Source organism: Schistocerca piceifrons, chromosome 1, assembly GCF_021461385.2.
Source record: "Schistocerca piceifrons isolate TAMUIC-IGC-003096 chromosome 1, iqSchPice1.1, whole genome shotgun sequence".
NCBI lineage: Eukaryota > Metazoa > Arthropoda > Insecta > Orthoptera > Acrididae > Schistocerca > Schistocerca piceifrons.
Window position 1 is genome coordinate 196811503 of NC_060138.1, and position 19872 is coordinate 196831374.

The 19872-nt window shown below is 43.2% G+C and overlaps 1 protein-coding gene across 10 annotated transcripts in view; it reads left to right on the forward strand.

The window, feature by feature from the left end:
- Positions 1–19872, forward strand: part of LOC124716572 — a 214865-nt gene that overhangs the window by 60703 nt on the left and 134290 nt on the right. For all 10 annotated transcript variants that reach the window (XM_047243201.1, XM_047243192.1, XM_047243194.1 and 7 more), the window contains exon 2: positions 18307–18549. In XM_047243201.1, coding sequence (XP_047099157.1) covers positions 18321–18549 — 229 coding nt within the window. In that variant the 5' untranslated portion in view covers positions 18307–18320. The remainder of the gene's footprint in view (positions 1–18306; positions 18550–19872) is intronic.

Sequence of the window (19872 nt, forward strand, 5' to 3'; positions counted from 1 at the left end):
TTTTATTCCTATTTTCTCCTTAAGCTAGATTCTCCGACCCCAGGTTACCTGCCTCAAGTTGTTCAGTGGAGCATCCACTATGTCCATTTTTGAACGCTCTTACCAACACCTTGTATAAAGATGAGCGCTGGTTCCACCTCTGTAGTCATACAATGCTTGAAGCGCCATTGCATGATCGAAAAATTATCGTTTCTGAGTTGGACCTACAAACTATTAACTTCGTGTCTATCAAATGTCGTACAGGGAGACACTGCGGTCACCTCGTCAGAGCGGGAAGAACTTTTTTATGTTGAACAAATTACGCTAGGCTCCCGTCAGTAAAAGTCATGGGCAATGCAACCGTACGTCCCACGCGCGTCACTGACGGTTGTCTGGCGTAATGTGTCCGACATAAAAAGCTGCTTCCCGCGCTGGCGGGGTGTCCGCAATGTCTCCGTGTGCGACATTCTGACAGATACGAGGTTCGTAGTTTATAGGCGTCAGTCAAAACGGTATCAGCGCACATTTCCTTCAAGACTTTCAGAACGAAACTCGGCCATAACAGAGACACCTAGAGATTCTGTTGGTAGTAATCGGCGGGCTTCCGGCTTGCCTGTGGTTTGTTGCAGTTGTCTTTTGTTTATGCTAGCGCTAAAGTGTCACCCGCCAGCGCAACTGCTGAACTGTAACTGTTTAAATTCCAAAACTATCTCGAACTATGCATTATGGAACTAACGGTAAGTGCCCTTCGCGATTGTGGACTCTTTCAGCATGCCGAACGGTGAATCCACAGCGCAGAACTCTATCCCTCTGTTTAAAACTCTAGGTTTCTGTTTTCGTGGCATCGCAGGCTTCATTCCAAGTTACGTCGAAACGCGTCGGTGACAGTGCAGCTATTGAGAACCTGATTTATGAACTTATCAATTAAAGGCTAAAAATGTTGCCTCTAGACAAGAACTCATTTGCAATCACACGTAGAGAAGAAGCAGTTTTTAAAGTGCCATACACTGGCAATTATTTATGGCAGTCGTCTGCTGTGACGAGTTTAGGTGGAGGACTCTGTGCATTTGAATTGCTTATCTAACTTTATTTAATCAAATAAATGCAGTAATGTCTCTTATTTTGCCTACATAATGATCAGATGAGGAAACATGTACAGAACTCGCAACTGTTCAACAACAGCTACACTATGTTATCATGTTATTACGATAGCAGTTTCTATCTTTTGGAATCTGCCCCAATGATATTCTAGAATCTTATACCACAAGGGAGCAAGGGACAGAATGTTGTTATGAGTGCCCGGTATCCTCTTTCTAAAATACAAATGCGCCTGTGGATTAATATGGTTCTTTATCTACATGAACAAGAAGCTGTTACTTAACTTGAATAGCGTCCATGTTTTGTGGTACAGGCTCATCAGTGATTGCCCTCTTGCTGACTGATGTAATGCCAATTAAACTAATGCTCAGTAAAACTAGTTCCGCTCTGTGGATAAACTGACCGGCGCCAACTGGATGATTGAGTGAGTCGGTTCCCACAGTTAGTGACGGCGGTCTAAATACATAGCGTCGAGAGGGCGTTGGCGGCGTGTTGCCTGTGGGTGTGTCTTGGCCTCTCTTGTGATAGGAGCACTTGATACAGCGCCTATTAACCGATTTTCACACTTCATCTTTGCTGACTAGTTTTCTGGCGACAGCTTATACCAGCACAGATAAAAGTTTTTAAATCATGATTCTGGTGTAGGGAATAAATTGACTGTTCTTATTGTTTGTCACCACCACTTTCTGTGCTTTGGTGATGTATACTGTTACTCTCTCATGTGCAGTATTCAAATCATCTAATTATGGAGGAAAGTTAGTGTCACATATTTAGTAAAGTACAGATATGTGATGGCATTCTTCCATGTTTTGGCCTCTGCTTCTTATGTCGGATTGTGACCTTACTTGACTGCTAGTATTTACATCCTATATTCGATCCACAAACTTCATAAATTGGTGAAAATCTTAGACTGTTCGTCTTTCATGTGCTGTAAAGATTTCGACACGTTGGTGATACTGCGAGATTGTACTAAGTTGATAGTTTGTCTGTGACACTCTTCGGTACAGTGGCGTGCATTCGTTCAATAGTGTGACACATTTTCGTACATTGCAGTCCACATTGAAATTGTAATTGAGTTAGTCACTGCCTTTAGCACACTGCCATATGTGGCAAGGGTATCATCAAATAGGTAACACAGAGGGCATATACTACTTCTGGATACTATTGGCTACTTTTCATTGTCACTGTCCAAAAAACACACGAAAATTTTCGGACATAATAGATTATTCTACGAATTCTGATGGGTGTAGCTAATAAGCAAACAAGCTTTGTTGTGGTAACCATTTATTGAATTTTATGTATACCTTTACACATAGTAACCACTCTTTGTTAATGTTTCTTTGATGTAGTTTTAGTTACATCCATCTTAGTTTTTAATTTATAATTTGTTACTGTATCCAGATCAACTATTTCTTTTTCCAGCCAGTAATCTGACAAAGAGAAGGAGGTATGTTCTCGAATTACAATACATATCTAATTTTTTTTACAAATTATCTCTTGTATACCCATCGACACAGCCGTGTACGTCAAACCGCCGCTTCCTGGATGAGTTGGTGCGTCGTCCCTAGATCAAATCGACCCAGCGGATTAGCGGCAAGGGTCAATGTGGCAGCCACTTTCGATATGATTTTTAGGTAGTTTCCAAAATTCCACTAGGTGAATACCGAGATGGTACCTAAGTCCCAGCTCAGCTGTACCATTTTCAAACATTTGTAGAACTTTTGTCCTCTTTTCTGTGCATAACACTATACGCAGATAGTTGGGTTACACATATTCCTTCCCGGGGGAGGAGAGGAAGCGGGGAAATGGGGGGAGGGGGGGGGGTGCGAACGGATTGGCGACGGAAAGAGTGTAGCGAAGCCCCTTAAATTGAACATGCCACATCTGTTATTAACCACAGCAACGCTGCACCGATGTGGAACAAAGGAACAAGGAGCAGAAGAAGACACTATCTGTTGTATGACCATCATAATTACCTCTCTCCCTTCTTGCTATTCTTATAGCTGAGAATATTCGGGAATTTTGGCAGCGCGTGTTCTTTCCTGCATAATATAAATAGTTATATGGTGTCCACATCCTCTTGAGTGTGAGATGACAACCCTTCCTCTTCAAATTCTTGCAGAGTTTATGCATAGAACTTGACTACTTCAGCAAATGAACAGCGGTTAAATGTAGTTGTTCCATTAGTTTTATACTCTGTAAATGAAATTTCTGTTGACAGATTGATCATTTTGAGACCAACACAAGTTGAAACAACATACCAGTCGTTTTTTAATAAGATTCAACTGGGAATAAAGAGTTATAAATAGATTTTTCATAAATCCTCTAACGTAGTAAACGTTCTCTAATCCATCGTTTTCTGTGACTAGTCCAATGCATGGCCACTTTCCATTGGTATTTCCAACAAATACTGAAATCTTGTATTCCCCAGTCATATAAAGCTCTTTCTGTAAACTATGTTTAAGGTAATTTGTGAACCTTGCTTGCACATCTGCAACTACTTGGTCTTTCTGCAATAATAATGACAGTCTTCCTTTGTGGCAACTGTTTACGTCAAGGCTCTTCTTTGCCTTTTTTGTCTCCATTTCCTGTTTTCTTTTTGGATACACATGACACAGTAACTGCACTTAAATTAGTAGTTTCTTTAATATGGAATGGTTTAAGTTTTTTCAACAGATTGGTTCTTTTCCTTGAAAGCTGCAGAATAATATTATTCATTGCAAGCGATCCTAGTATGGTTATATCTATATTTTGCAGTATTGTAGAGGACGGTTACCTGCACTGAGGAAAGCTTTACTATAACACTCATGTATAATACTTATGTCATCTTTGTTACAATGTGTGTTAATTTCTGCATAGTTTACAGGTAAATAATTGAAACTATGGGCAGATGAAATAGCTTTTACGATCTTTCCTCAATCTCGATTGCCTGGGCGGTTTACTTGTGCATCAGTTAAAGTTCATGTGTTTTTGTTGCCACCAGTTTCAAACTGTAAAACACTGTTCAATACAACACAGCAGCTTTTCTAAAAGTTAATGAATGAAAGCCACTCAAGTAGATTAATTATTACTTTATTAAGTCCACATAACCCGTTTCGGCCTTTATATTAGACATTTATCAAATGTGTTTGAAACTGCCATATGTTAATACGTAATATGATGGGTATCTGTATATTTCAAATAATAGATCAGAGACAATGCGTACACATGTACAGTACAAGTACAAAAAGAATACAGAACTTACTTTATGCTGTAGAGAACCGATAAAAAAGTCTAGTGGATTTAAAACAGTTTTGCGACCAATGACGTTATGAGAAAAATGAATGTGTCAGAATTATAAAAAAATGTATAATCCGATACGTTAAAATTGTGAACATGCTTGTATTAAATCACAGGCAATTGTAATTTTAATGCAAGTCAGTATATAACTCTTCTTAACATGGTGGTGCTGTTGTCCACTGCAGTGGACAGCTGTTAATGTGCTTCTTCGGCGTTTGTAATCAGTTTTTTTATAGTGAATTTCGGTACACGCCAAGAAGAAAACATGCCCACTAGAAGCCAAGCGCTGCGCCACTGATATGCTGGATAGTCCACGAATAGCTTCATTCCTACTCTCTCCCTTTTGTCATGACTAGTCTAGCACATTCTAGAGCCATTGAAGTTTCACGTATATGACGATACCGATACAGATCGAATGCGACAGAGGCATCTTACCTCACCCCAAACCAGTCTTTCCCTGAGAAACGCCATTGTAATACAAACGGAACAGCAGTGTTATAGTTTATGATTAAAGTATTTTATACAATGACGCGGTATAACACCCAGAAGAATTTGAATCATTACGTATCATCTCCAGATTTTTTTAAATCTCAGCAAAATTTTGCGTTGTGTTTGTGTGTTTACAAAGTGTAATAGCGTATTTGAAGTGGCATGACAGGGAAATGTGCCTGTGACCACTAGAGACTGCGCCACTGGTTACTCGAAAGTCGTAAAACAACTAAATTTCACAATCTTCATCACGGTCGCTGATTAAAGTAGTCATCCAGGTAGTGTAGAATACATTTCTTATATTTCTGTCAATGATAACAAAATCTTTAGTGCTTAGATTACACGTTTCGGCCAACAATGATCGTCTTCAGATCTGCAGTAAAACACGGTAACGAATCAAACGAGCTTGGGGCACAAGCATATCTTGTGGTACTCTACTGCAGTTTGTTATGAACATAGCCCTGTAGACGATATGACTCCACCGGCACTGTGGCCTAGTTTACACCATATTTTAAAAATGTGGAACGATGCTAAGCTGATTTGGTGTATGTTCTGTGACGATGCTACTACGGCTTTATTATATTAGGAAATGAAGTAAAACAAGTATGCCTCCTCATATTTTAAGCGCATGGTTCCACGTCCACGAGCATAATAATTTTTCGTTATGGCATATTTTGCTCATTTAAGACGTAATCTGTCCAATAGTTGTATTTCAAGTCCTATGTTTTGCTACAGATCTGAAGATGGTCATTTCTGACCGAAAACGGTAGTCTAAGGACCAAAAGTTTTGTGATCATTTACGGAAATTAAATAACTGTATACAACAATAAGTTGTAATATTAATCCGCATAAATCGACCTGATGATGGAGGCATAAACCTCCGAAACGCAATGTGGAAATATGAAAGTTGTGACTGGTAACAGTAAACTTATCGTGTCACTCAATATAAATAACACTCACAATAAAGCTTAACCAAAAACATTCGCGTTTAAAGTAATGACTATTTCCAGTGACTGATCTTCAGTAGTATAATGAAACAATAACGAGTCTTTTCGCCTTTTTATGTACTACCATATTGATAGTAGCAAACGCTTACTTTGTTCCGACCAGTGATCCAGACTGTTCAGCCCCTTATACCTGTGCTTCTGAACAAAATACTTTTACTATTTGAGGTTGTGTTCGCAGATCCTGTGCCAACTCCGCAGTCAAATTATTTTTTTATGAAATCTAGTTCCCTTCTGACGGCCTGAACAGCTTGTCTATTCAATAGTGCATCGTCGGTAATACAGTAGTGTTGCAGGAGATGATCTTATACTGCATGTAAGCTATTCCTTCATTCCACTAATGAGCTTTAGGAATGTCAGCTGTATAGATTGTATATGGTACTGGAAATGTGGCTGTTCTCTGTGGTGCCCCCATGGCTAGCGTGAAACATGCCAGACTGCAGATCTAGTAGCTTGCGGGATAAGATATTTAACGAACAAAGCGGAATTCGAGAGGTTTCAGTAAAACCAACAAATCCCATTTGTTTCTGTAGAAATTTTAATGTGGTGTTTTTGTGTACGATTTTTCCTTTTTTTGGGTGGGGATGGTGCTAGACATCCTCCTTCAGACTGGTTTGTTGCGGCCCGCTATGACTTCCTCTCCTATGTCAATCTTTTACTCTCAGAATAGAACTTGTACCCACTATACTAATTTCTTTGCTGAATATATTCTAATTCCTACACGCCAGGGTAGCCGAGAGCGCTGTCGCGCTGATTCCTGGACTCGGGTCAGCGCGCCAGCCCCGGATCGAATCCGACCGGCGGATTAACGACGAGGGCCGGTGTGCCGGCCGGCCTGTATCTGGTTTTTAGGCGGTTTTCCACATCTCGCTAGGTGAATACCGGGCTGGTCTCCACGTTCCGCCTCAGTTACACAGCTCGTAGGCATCTAAAGACATTCGCACTATTCAATGGCCTACACTAGATGCAGACAGTTTTGATGCACTAATTCCTCTCTGGGGGGTACTGGGTGGCGGCAGGAAGGGCATCCGGCCACCCTTTAAAATTAGCATGCCACATCCGATTAACCAGCAGATTCTACAAGTCGGGATTACTGCTTGGAAAGAGAGAGGCTCTAATACCGCCTTCCACCAGAGTTTTTCCTCTCTACAGCACGCTCTGGTGCCATGGAAGTTATTCCTGATGTCTGAACACATGTCCTATCATCCTGTCCCTTCTTCTTTATTGTATCTGACGAAAATACAATCGTCGGTAATGTGGTGGATTCTTTGCTTGCATCGAGGGGAGATGAGTGGAAACTACACTAAGCTAAACTCCTCCCGAACTGGCCATTAAGGCTCAACGGTACTGACTGGCCGCCGTGTCATCCTCAGCTCACAGGCGTCACTGGTGACGGATAAGGGGGGGGGGCATGTGGTCAGCACACTGCTCGCCTGGCCATACGTCAGTTTCAGAAACCGGAGGCGCTACTTCTCAATCAAGTAGCTCCTCAGTTTGCCTCACAACGGCTGAGTGCAATTTGCATGAAAACAGCGCTCGGCAGACAGGATGATCACGTATCCAAATGCTAGCCCAGCCCGACAGCGCTTAGCTTCGTTGATCTGACGGGAACCAGCGTTAACATTGCTGCAAGGCCGTTGGCGAGTGGAAACTCGAACGTGTAAAATATTATTACACTCTATTGTAAGACAAATATGAAGATTTACTTAACTTCATACAATCAGTTTCAAGAGGAAGGTTCTGAGTAATTGCAACTGCCTCTCAGTATTAAAGTATTACTGGATACAAAAAGTCTTACAACAGTCTATACTTGTAGTACATAGACATCATGTTTACAGCTAAATTCAGCGCATAAAACACGAGATACACTGATGTCGTACCTAGCACGATGCTACCGTTTAATCGTTGATCACAAAATTGGGCTGAGCGTCTCTGTGCTCTACTGTATACTGGCATCTCAGTGAGGTGACGCTGCGGAGCTGAGAGAGGGTGTGGCTTCGCCAGTGCCTCCCATTCATCGTTGCAGAATGTAGAGAGACATCGTTATCTTCTGTGGCAGCGCTGCAAGGTGCCGACTTCGTTATTGGCCCGCAATCTTTGGATCATATCACATTCTTGTCAGTGCTTTCGACATGTTCCTCTTCTCGCTCATTCTTCAGACAATTTGCTCATTCTTCCTCTATCACTTCACCTCATTTTCTGTTGTGTATGAGGCGGAACTATGGGCATCAAGGGGTGACCTGGCTGAGTCACTCAATTTGACTCTAACAAGGGGAGGCCGCCAATTGCGAAATTCAGATTCGATTCATACTGCGCATAATAAAAGCCCATGGCCAGAGGTGTAGTGTGGCAAAGCACCAAGATGCACTTCTCAGCCGTTGTCGAGAAAATCGACAGTTAAAAGAAACCGTTGCAGTGAAATACTCTCTGCGATTAATAATTTTCTACAGCGTCGTGGAGCAGCGGTAAGCGCTCTAGTTCGTAATCCGAAGGTCGCCGGATCGAATCTCGCGCTATGCAACTTTTTTTTTAGTATTTGTTTTTTATAATTGAAATAAATAAATAAATATAAATATAAATATATATATATATATATATATATATATATATATATATAATTCCCGGCAATCAGTTGCAACAATTATGCATATAATAAGTTGTTGAAAGTCGTTTGTCGTGGAAAAACTGGCGACTTCGATCATCATTATGTTTTCCGCAAACAAAGTTGTATTTCACAAATGTCATTAATTGTCTTCATAATGTTAACCACGCATAGTTAACGGAAGACGTAGAAACGATATTCCGAAACGAATACGTATAGCGTAAATCAAACGTTCGAATTAGAATAGAGACCCCACGAACACAAATTTGCTGTGGCAGGTATGAAATATAAACTCCGTTACTCGCTCGTTACACTTGAATGACAGATGTTGAATGGGCCGAAACGAGCCGCCGCATAACAGCGTAGTTGCCTGCTAACTTCGAAAGAAGGTAGATGCGGTCCCTAGCGCAACTTATAACATTGTCGAAAATCAGTGCGGACGGGAGAGTTTTAGTACACCCTGTTAAAAAAAACGGAAAAATGGAGGCGGTACAATTGGAGAGCGATCCGCCTTCACCAACATGCATAAGAAATTCATTAATACTTTATATATATATATATATATATATATATATATATATATATATATATATATATTATTTGAATTACAAAAAACTAATAATAAAAAAAATTGCATGGCGCGAGATTCGATCCGGCGACCTTCGGATTACGAACCCGAGCGCTTACCGCTGCGCCACGACGCTGTAGAAAATTACTAATCGTCGAGAGTATTTCACCGCAACGGTTTCTTTTAACTGTCGATTTTCTCGACAACGGCTGAGAAGTGCATCTTGGTGCTTTGTCACATTACACCTCTGGCCATGAGCTTTTATTATGCGCAGTATGAATTGAATCTGAATTTCACAATTGGCGGCCTCCCCTTGTAAGTCTGATCACGAGGTGTGGCCATTCAGTGCACGCGTTGATCACGCAGGCTGACGTGAGGATCAATCTGGAACATCTTAGGTGATTAGAAAGATAGCAGACAGGAATACAATGAAATACTTAGCTTTAATTCAACATCAGCGGTGAACGTTGATCTTGACTTTGTACAATAATATTTACAAGTGCAGTTATAGACTAAACTGCGATTGCTTCACGCATATAAATCAATTGTCAATGCATAAACTGTATGTGGCGCCTGCCTAGGTCGTAGCTACTGACTTAACTGAAGGCTATGCTAACTAGCGTCTCAGCAAATGACATCTCTGAAGCTATAACGAGAGAACCATTCGTATTAAAGTCGGCTGTAGAACTGGCCAGTGCGCTAGCTTGTCTCGTAAGACCAGCCGAGTGGCGGCGCTCGGTCTGCTAGCGTCGACAGTGGCGACTCGCGGGTCCGATGTGTACTGACGGACCGCGGCCGATTTGAAGCCTACAACCCAGCCAGTGTGGTGTCTTGCGGTGACACCACATTTTCAACATTATGAAGAGTGTCAAACGCTTCGATCGTCTTCTGTTCCAGTTTCTCACAGTCCGCGTTTCACTATCAAACAGTGCTACTTTACCCCATCAAAATCTGTGTCATAGCTGCTACGAAAGGATAGTAAAAAACCGGGACAGCTGAAGTATGCTGAATGTGTGGTGACGGACCTACCACACGGGAAGAAAATCTCTATATTATCTTCAATAGCACCCAAAAAAATAAAATTTGAGGAGAAGCTAAGTAGATATGCAGAAATTTACAGATTGTGAAATAACGTTTTACAGTATTGCTAATATATGCCGGAAGTCCAGTGTTATGCCTCACTTTCTGTCCGTGATATCGGCACGTTTCGGACGGTTGCACTTGCCGACAGATACCGACGTAACCGCTGGGACGCCGTCTAATTGCATAAGAGATGTAGCGGGCACCCGTCCAGCAGCTGTTTTAAGATACGGACAGGCCTACGAGCGTGCTGAAACCAGCCGCTGGTGGCATCCGGAATACCTTTTCTTTCAGCTGAAGAAAACTGTTATTCAGACTGCTTTCTTCTACAGCATTTTTTAAAATTCTAACGACGTTTTTAGGTTGGACAGGTCATCTTGGCCGAAAGATCGCAAAGTGTTCTCACGTAATTTTTCCTGTTTGTGTACAGAGCGAATTTTTAGAAGGCTGTCGCTTAATATTTTCATTTTTTCATGATTTTAAAATCTTCCATGAAGATGTTTTCTCCACACAATAACGACGTAGGTTACTAATGTTGTATTCTTAGTTTTAATCTAATTGTTGACAGCGAGATTCTGACATCTGCCTGTGGTTTTCACTTTAATGAAGACATGAGACGCAGCACCAGTGTCATCGGTGCGCTGCAAACTAAATCCAGTGGTGATATGTTTCTTGTCATGCAGAAGTAGAGGCGACACTCGTGAATTTCGTTGTTCAGTGTAGTTGGAGAGGATTTTCGTTGTTCAGTGTAGTTGGAGATGTATGTGTGTGTGTTTTGCTATGTTCACAGATTTTATTTGTGAAAAACAAAACCACAAGGGAAACGGTTCAAATGGCTCTAAGCACTATGAGACTTAACATCAGGGGTCATCAGTCCCCTAGAACTTAGAACTACTTGAACCTAACTAACCTAGGGGACATCACACACATCTATGCCCGAAGCAGGATTCGAACCTGCGAACGTAGCAGCAGCGCGGTTCGAGACTGCAGCGCCTAGAACCGCACAGCCACTTCGGTCGGCTAAATCCAACACATCACCACGCCTAATACGAAGTGAGAAACCCGTTGGCATTCAAAACAGTTTCCGCTTATATTGCAGTTGATAAATACAGGCCCTGTATGGTTTCGAAGGAATCTTATACCATTATTCCTGCGAAATAACGGCAAGTTTAGGTAACGATGAACGAGGCAGATCTATCATGCACTCTTCTCTCCGAATAAGACTACAAAGGCTCAATAATAGCTGGCCAGTGTGGCCGAGCGGTTCTAGGCACTTCGATCTGGAACCGCGCGACCGCTATGGTCGCAGATTCGAATCCTGCCTCGGGCATGGATGTGTGTGATGTCCTTAGGTTAGTTAGGTTTAAGAAGTTCTAAGTTCTAGGGGACTGATGACCACAGATTGTAAGACGTCGTGGTTTCCTGACCTTCATTGCTTACATACTCCGCCCTCACAATCATATTCCGCACATCAAGACGCTTCATTCGAACCCAAACTCGATAAGATAAAGTCAATGTTGTATGAATTCATGTAAACGATATGCAAATAACAGGTAAGCGCACCGTGGTTGAAATACTCAAGGCTGGCGTACGCACATACATTCCAGACACGACAGTCACAGGATCTTTTAGTTCGGGAGAGCAACCGCACGCAAGGAGGCTGGTCCCAACCTATCTACATCGGCCGGCGACCGCCCGTAGAGCAGACAGCGTTTGCCCGAGTGAAAGGACAACCCTGTATTCGGCTTAAAAGAAAATTGTGTTACATTGTGTGGGAACGCCCAGCCTACGCATTCTTTACAAACATAGCACGCAGTTTCAGAGATTTTCACAGGGAGACAGCAAACGCCAAACACTGATGCTACAGATTTCCGGATTGGTCGCCTTAAACGAAACGTCATTCTTCCATTTTAGAAGAGCAATGCTGATTGGCAGACGATATTTCTGAGACCTTGAGCTGAAGGAGTAATGGAAGAGACCGAAAGATATACCGCTTCACGTCTGGCGTGGAGAGCGGCTTTTCCATTGTCACTCTTGGAGCGAGAACACGTAATGAGAGCGTGCGCGCTCGTACGTGTACTCAAAGAGCGAGGAGCAAGTCTCTCCTCAGTACTTCACTGGGAGAGCACCTCTGTCAAGAGTGAATCGGAGAGCGACTCTATATTTAGTCCTTGCAATTAAGCGTTGTTCACTGTGTTGGCCGCCACACTTATTGTGTGGTGTGAACGGACTGAGTGATAGTTAAACACCTGCGAGCGAATTTTTGAGTGTCATCGCGATGGACTGGTTATCTGACCGGTGTACCACGCCAATAGTTAGACTAGGGGCCTTGACTTCATCAAGGTGTAGGGAGAGTTTGATTGGCGTAGGTCAATCCAGATAGAACGAGAGTTATCTTATTTGTCAGCAGCGAGCGGTGCAGACAGCAGTCATCACAGCTTACGGTATTGTGCGCTACAGCTCTTGTGATCCCCATATGTCCTCCACAACAGTACACTTCACTGCATTTCACACGCTACAGCCTCGACCATACCTAGCAACCTTCTAGCGGATAACTATTCAAGTTGAGTAGGCGCGGCTCTCAGCCATTCTGCCAAGTCAATAACAATCTTAAACTTTGTATAGAAATTTCATTAGCGAATCCTATCCTTAAGAGGTAACTTCACATTCCGAAAAGAACCCGGAAATAACTTGTACAGTTCATAACTAAAAGTGCCATTGTGATTTCTCAGAATTTTTTCAAAATAAATAATAATTTTCGTGAGTTTCATGTTTTTTTTACACTAACTAGCACTACTCCAGTACCCAAGTATCCCACTAGTTACATAAGAAATTTTGCGAATTTTTGTGTCATTTCCTTACAGCGGACGAATCCAGAAGATATTTATTGCTGAAAGTTTTTCAGGCATTTCTCTTTAGAACGTTAGGAGCGTCTGTCTGACTTCTGTAGTAGTGTGGGGGTGGAAATTGCATCTTTCAGGAGCCACAGGGTGAAGGGTACATCTCATATTAATCCATTGCGCAGAATGACAGAATAGCTCCCACACGCTCACAAGATGTTAAGTCCCATAGTGCTCCGAGCCATATGAACCATTTGAGCTCAATAATATTGAACTCTGTTGACCATGGCGGCTAGGGGAGATGCGACGATTCATCCTTGTACTAGAAGATGCGAGCTGTGTGAACAGGGGCGTTATCGGAACACTGCATCACGCATTGTACCACTGGATGGCCCTGATAAGCAGAAAGGTCACACAATGTTTTGCAGTAATGCCACCTCACAGAACAACAATTTGCGTCAATGATGAGTGGCTTTAGAATTCCTGCCCCGCCCTACAGTTCCCTGTTTACGGAGCTCCCATCGTGTTGTTTTGGTGCTGACAGGGTCAGCGAGTGCGACATTCAGTTCTGCACTGACTTTTGCAGCTGCCATCTTCTCATTTTCTTGTCACAATCATCTTCAATGAGCGTGTGTCACTATTACCCAACATGCACTTTCGTCCGCGTCTTAGCGGATGATGTTTCTCTACTTTATCTGTGTGCGGTGGAAATCTTCGATATACTTTCTCCTGACCGCCAAATACTTCGGGAGTACCCACCATACGAGCATCAACAGTTAGCCCACGTTCGCATTCGCTTATCTACGGTATAATGCACTCACAACCTTGGGGTACTCCGGAAATCACCCTACATCTGACGATTTGTTCCGTTAAGAGCGACGTGTTGAGTTCTGTCTGCAAGGATGTAGTGAATCTAAGTCGCAAATCTGCTCCGATACTCGATAAGTTCGGATTTTTTTTCACTAAACGGCGGTGCGTCGAGGGTGCACATCAGCGTGTAAGTAGTGCGTGCTTTTTAATCACTGAAGAGCCAAACAAACTGGTACACTTTCCTGATATCGTTCAGAACGCGCAGAAGTGTCTAAACACGACGTGGCATGGACTCGACTATTGTCTGAAGTGGTGCTGAAGGGAACTGCTACCATGAATCCTGTAGGGCTGTCCATAAATCCATAAGAGTACGCGGGGCTGGAGAGCTCTTCTGAACAGCACGTTGCAACGCATCCCAGATATGCTCAATAATGTTCATGTCTGGGGAGTCTGGTGGCCAGCGGAAGAGTTCAAACTGAGAAGAGTGTTCCTGGAGCCACTCTGTAGCAGTGTCCTGCTGGAATTGCCCAAGTCTGTCGGAATGCACAATGGACATGAAAGGATTCAGGTGATCAGACAGGCTGCTTGCCGGCCGGGGTGGCCGAGCGGTTCTAAGCGCTATACTCTGGAACCGCGCGACCACTACGGTCGCGGGTTCGAATCCTGCCTCGAGCATGGATGTGTGTGATGTCCTTAGGTTAGTTAGGTTTAAGTAGTTCTAAGTTCTAGGGGACTGATGACCTCAGAAGTTAAGCCCCATAGTGCTCAGAGCCATTTGAACCATTAGACAGGATGCTTGGGTACGTGCCGCCTGTCAGAATCGTATCTAAACGTATCACGTGTCCCATATCACCCTAACGCCACCTGTCCCACACCATTACAGAGCCTCCACCAGCTAGAAGAGCCTCGTGCTGACATACAGGGTCCATGGATTCATGAGGTTGTCTCCATACCTATACACGTCCATACGCTCGATACAATTTTAAACGAGACTCGTCCGACCACGCAACATGTTTCCAGTCATCAACAATCCTACGTCGGTGATGAAGTGCCCGGGCGAGGCGTAAATTCGTGCAGTCATCAAGTGTACACGGGTGGGCCTTCGGCTCCGAAAGCCCAGATCGATGAAGCTTCGTTGAATGGTTCGCACGCTGACACTTTTTGATGGCCCAACATTGAAATCTGCAGCAATTTACGGAAGGGTTGCACTTTTGTCAAGTCGTCGTTGGACCCGTTCTTGCAGGATCTTTTTCCGGCCGCAGCGATGTCGGAGATTCGATGTTTTACCGGATTCCTGAGATTCACGGTACACTCGTGAAATGGTCGTTCGAGAAAATCACCACCTCGCGACCTCGGATATGCTGTGTCCCATTGCTCGTGTGCCGACTATAATACCACGTTCAAACTCACTTAAATCTTGACAACCTACTATTGTAACAGGAGTAATCTATCTAACAACTACGCAGACACTTGTCATCTTATATAGGCGTTGCCAACACCAGTGCCGTATTCTGCAAGTTTAGATTACTCTGTATTTGAATATGTATGCCTATACCAGTTTATTTGTTGCTTCAGCGTATAATGATTTGGGCCTTCTCATTTTCGGAGACTAGCTGCTGCTAATTATTTTAAATATTCATGATGAATATTCCTAGACGACAACAGCCGTTTAACAGGACCGCAAGCATATATTTGTGGTTTGACGAACACTCATCTATCGCACTACGAGTGGCCGCTGAAATACCGAATTTAATCTCACAGAAAATTTGCGGGATTCTTTGGAACAGTGGATGAAATTGTCAACATTCACGCGATCTTGCAGCTATAACTGCTGAAACTGGTTTACTCTCGTCGCCACCGAATGGAGGTCGTTATCAAGACGAAAGGTGGTGTTACGTGGCATCAGCGCGATTTTTTTCTGGCGTTGGCTGATTTTTTATCCAGTATACAAACGATATCTAAAAGAAGGAAGAACACCATTGTAAGCCTTCCGCTCCGATGAAAGTGGCGTTATACAGGGTGTCCCAGGAGAAATGGACAATATTGAGCGATAAGGTAGAACGATTGCAAACAAGTGCTTATAGCTCTTTAGGTATTCATTTCAGAGCCCACGTTTATTGTTCCATACTACCTCCACCCAAAATATGGAACGAAAAAGACTTGCTATCGAAGAAGGATGTTTCGCAGTAACGAAGATGAAGAAGGGCTCATAGCTCTTACCCTTGCATGGTTAAACTTCATTTTCCATATATTTGCAAAATAAAAGGTCAAAATTCTCTTCCTTTGTGATAAACGATACTCTTTCATTGCCAAAACGGTTATGAGGAGACCAAATTTGAAGATTGGTGATGTGAGATGTATCTGTCCCACGAATCTAACTACACACACCAAAAAAAGTTTTTCGTCACCCGGGTTCCCAGAACACCTGAAGATAGACGTTGACTGTGGATATTGTGCCACAGTGTCGCATGAGCCTTCAACCAGACAATCGACAGAGACGTGTTTGGAGGCAACACAGTCAGAACGAACGCCTGATCACATTGTCAGATATAACGAAAGCAAGTTCGGGACTGGCATATATCTCACAACACAATAGTTTCACTGATTAATTCTTATGCTTCAACTCACTGTCCATGCGTAATCAACACGGAGCAGCAAGTATTCCCGACCATAAGTCACTACCTGCACGAATTTTTTCGAAAAAACACGGAAGGGATCACCCGTCCCATTCGGTGATGCACTCACACATGCACCGATGATTTTTTTGTAACCGCCAAACCGTGTAGACGCGCTTTTTTTCCCAAAGAAACACCAGGACGAGAGAAAAGCAAAGCGTTTCGTCTCTCTGTCACGAGTCGTAAACTGACTATGATTCTGGACGCTGGCTTGGTAAGTGCTGCTTCGCTTGAGTGAACCAAAAGTGTAGAGAAAGTGTAGAGAAAGTATCGTTTGAGTTTAGGGTGTTTGGTTCCGCTTTAATGATTTTCTTTCTTTCGTCAATTCACGAGTCAACTTCATCGTAGTGAACGTTTCTGCTTCCACGTGATTGCTCATTACAGTGCCTACGCACACAATTAATTCCTTTGCATGTCTGCTTAGCACCTCCCTCTCACAGAGTGGTCAGTGCAAATATTTCTGCGGCATCAGTGAACGCAGATACGAGCTTGATCCCTTGAGCTTGATTCCTTTGCTATCAATGGCTCATCAAAATTAAGTCGTCGTATTACGAGGATCACACAGAAAGCAACGCGCCACAGGATTTCTTCTACAATTTCCCCAGTACCTTACAGCCCACTCCTAAGTGTGTAAAGTACGATACATATACATTAATAGTTACCCATGTATAATGGAGTTACTTGAATGTAAATTTTCTTTCTATCCTGTTCTCTATGTCTCTACTTATTAGGTTTAACAAACCAAGCAATGATTGGTCATTTTTATTAATTCTGTAGCTAGACAATCCCTTCCTCAATTGTTTAACCAATTTGCAAGGCTGGCACCCATTGTTCATTTACGAGGGGCTTTTTTCTTCTGTGCGAACTTTAAATTGCCTGCATTAATAAATGGGGAGCTCTGTGACTGCAAAAAAGTCCAGCCAGCGGTGGTAGAGTTGTAAAACTACCGTAGGCTACCGTAGATTGTCATAAGTAACCGTAGTCTGCAGTACTTTTCCTAGGGGCTTTGGTCAGTCGAGGTCTTTCCCGCACTACCTACACATTGTGTGTATTGCATACCTATCAGGTGTTGTAATAACGATCGCTTTCTTTTTGTATTTTATCTGTGTTTTAATAGATTCCCCTAAAAACAAGAAGCGGTGAACTGTGTAGAAACAGAGTGAGGATATATAACAGGCCATGTAACCTACAGGAAATTTTTGTTCTACATAACTATCCTCCTATCTGAAACTTAAAAATGAACAGTATTTACAGAAAAACTGAAACTAACAATGTTTAATTGAGTTTATTCAAAAATTGGTGATTTGTAACGTGAGACAGAGGGATGTTATAGTAAAAATAAAGAAAACGATACAGATTTATCACATAGCGCTGCAAAAAGCAATATTCTCCATAAAGAGGTAAAATAAAAAACGCAAAACCAAAATATATCAAACCGCTTCAATACTTCGTTGAACCTGTTCATAAATTATTTTCGCATTTATCAATAGTAACAGGAAACTCTTGCCTGTGACCACGGTAAAATACAGTCTGTTGAGCGCAAAATAATGGCAATTATTATATATTTTTTATGTTTGTGCATCTAAACTGTACCTGCATCGCAAGTAATTGCTTTGATTGTACAAAAGCGCAGAAGTTTTGCCGTCAAACTTTTGTTACTTTTAAAATGCAATTGATATATAAAATATAAAACATATAAAATACACAATGAAGTAAAAGTGAATGATGTTCAGATCTAATTACGTGCAGAACAAACAAGCAAGTAGACAAACAAAATACAAAAAGAAGTCGTCGGCTCCCAGTTTCTTAGACATTCATTTATATAGTATGGTAAACCGGTTGGTAGTGTGTGTCTGAAACACGTGTGGGTGGATGTTGACAGGTGTATGGCCGAGGATGGCGGGTGTCCGCTGGCTGGGGCTGGCGGTGGCGCTCGCCACGGCGCTGCTGACGCTGACGTTGACGGCGCCGGCGCACGGCGCACCCTTCGCGCTGGTCCGCCGCGCCGCCGACTCGCAGTCGTCAGAAGATGACGACGCCGGCTGGTACAAGGACGCCGTCATCTACCACGTCTTCGTGCCCTCTTTCCGGGACTCCAACGGAGACGGCGTCGGTGACATTAAAGGTCGGTCACCTCCAGTATCTCTCCACCATTTCGTGACAACGTTGGTAGGTGGCCTACATACCCACATCCCTAGGTCAAATCAATATAAATATATTATATACCGGAGTACCTACGTATACACAACTGGCCATTCATATTGCTACACCATGAAGATGACGTGCTACAGACGCGAAATTTAACCGACAGGAAGAAGATGCTGTGAAATGCAAATGATTAGCTTTTCAGAGCATTCAAACAAGGTTGGCGCCGGTGGCAACTCCTAAAACGTGCTGACATGAGGAAAGTTTCCAACCGATTTCTCATACACAAGCAGCAGTTGACCGGCGTTGCCTGGTGAAACGTTGTTGTGATGACTCGTGTAAGGAGAAGAAATGCGTACCATCACGTTTCCGACTTTGCTAAAGGTCGCACTCTAGCCTATCGCGATTGCAGTTTATCGTATCGCGACATTGCTGCTCGCGTTGGTCGAGATCCAATGACTGTTAGCAGAATATGGAATCGGTGGGTTCAGGAGGGTAATACAGAACGTCGTGCTGGATCCCACTGGCCTCGTATCACTAGCAGTCGAGATGACAGGCATCTTATCCGCGTGGCTGTAACGGATCGTGCAGCCATGTCACGATCCCTGAGTCAACAGATGAGGACGTTTGCAAGACAGAAACCGTCTGCACGAACAGTTCGACGACGTTTGCAGCAGCATGGACCATCAGCTCGGAGACCATGGCTGCGGTTACCCTTGACGCTGCATCACAGAAAGGAGCGCCTGCGATGGTGCACTCAACGACGAACCTGGGTGCACGAATCGCAAAACGTAATTTTTTCGGATGAAACCAGGTTCTGTTGACAGCATTATGATGGTGGCATCCGTGTTTGGCGACATCGCGTTGAACGCACATTAGAAGCGTGTATTCGTCATCGCCATACTGGCGTATCACCTGGCGTGATGGTATGGGGTGCCATTGGTTACACGTCTCGGTCACCTCTTGTTCGCATTGACGGCACTTTGAACAGCGGACGTTACATTTCAGATGTGTTACGACCCGTGGCTCTACCCTTCATTCGATCCTTGCGAAAACCTACATTTCAGCAGGATAATGCACGCCCGCATGTTGCAGGTCCTGTTCGGGCCTTTCTGGATACAGAAAATGTTCGACTGCTGCCCTGGCCAGCACATTCTCCAGATCTCTCGCCAATTGAAAACGTCTGGTCAATGGTGGCCGAGCAACTGGCTCGTCACAATAAGCCAGTCACTACTCTTGATGAATTGTTGTATCGTGCTGAAGCTCCATGGGCAGCTGTATCTGTACACGCCATCTAAGCTCT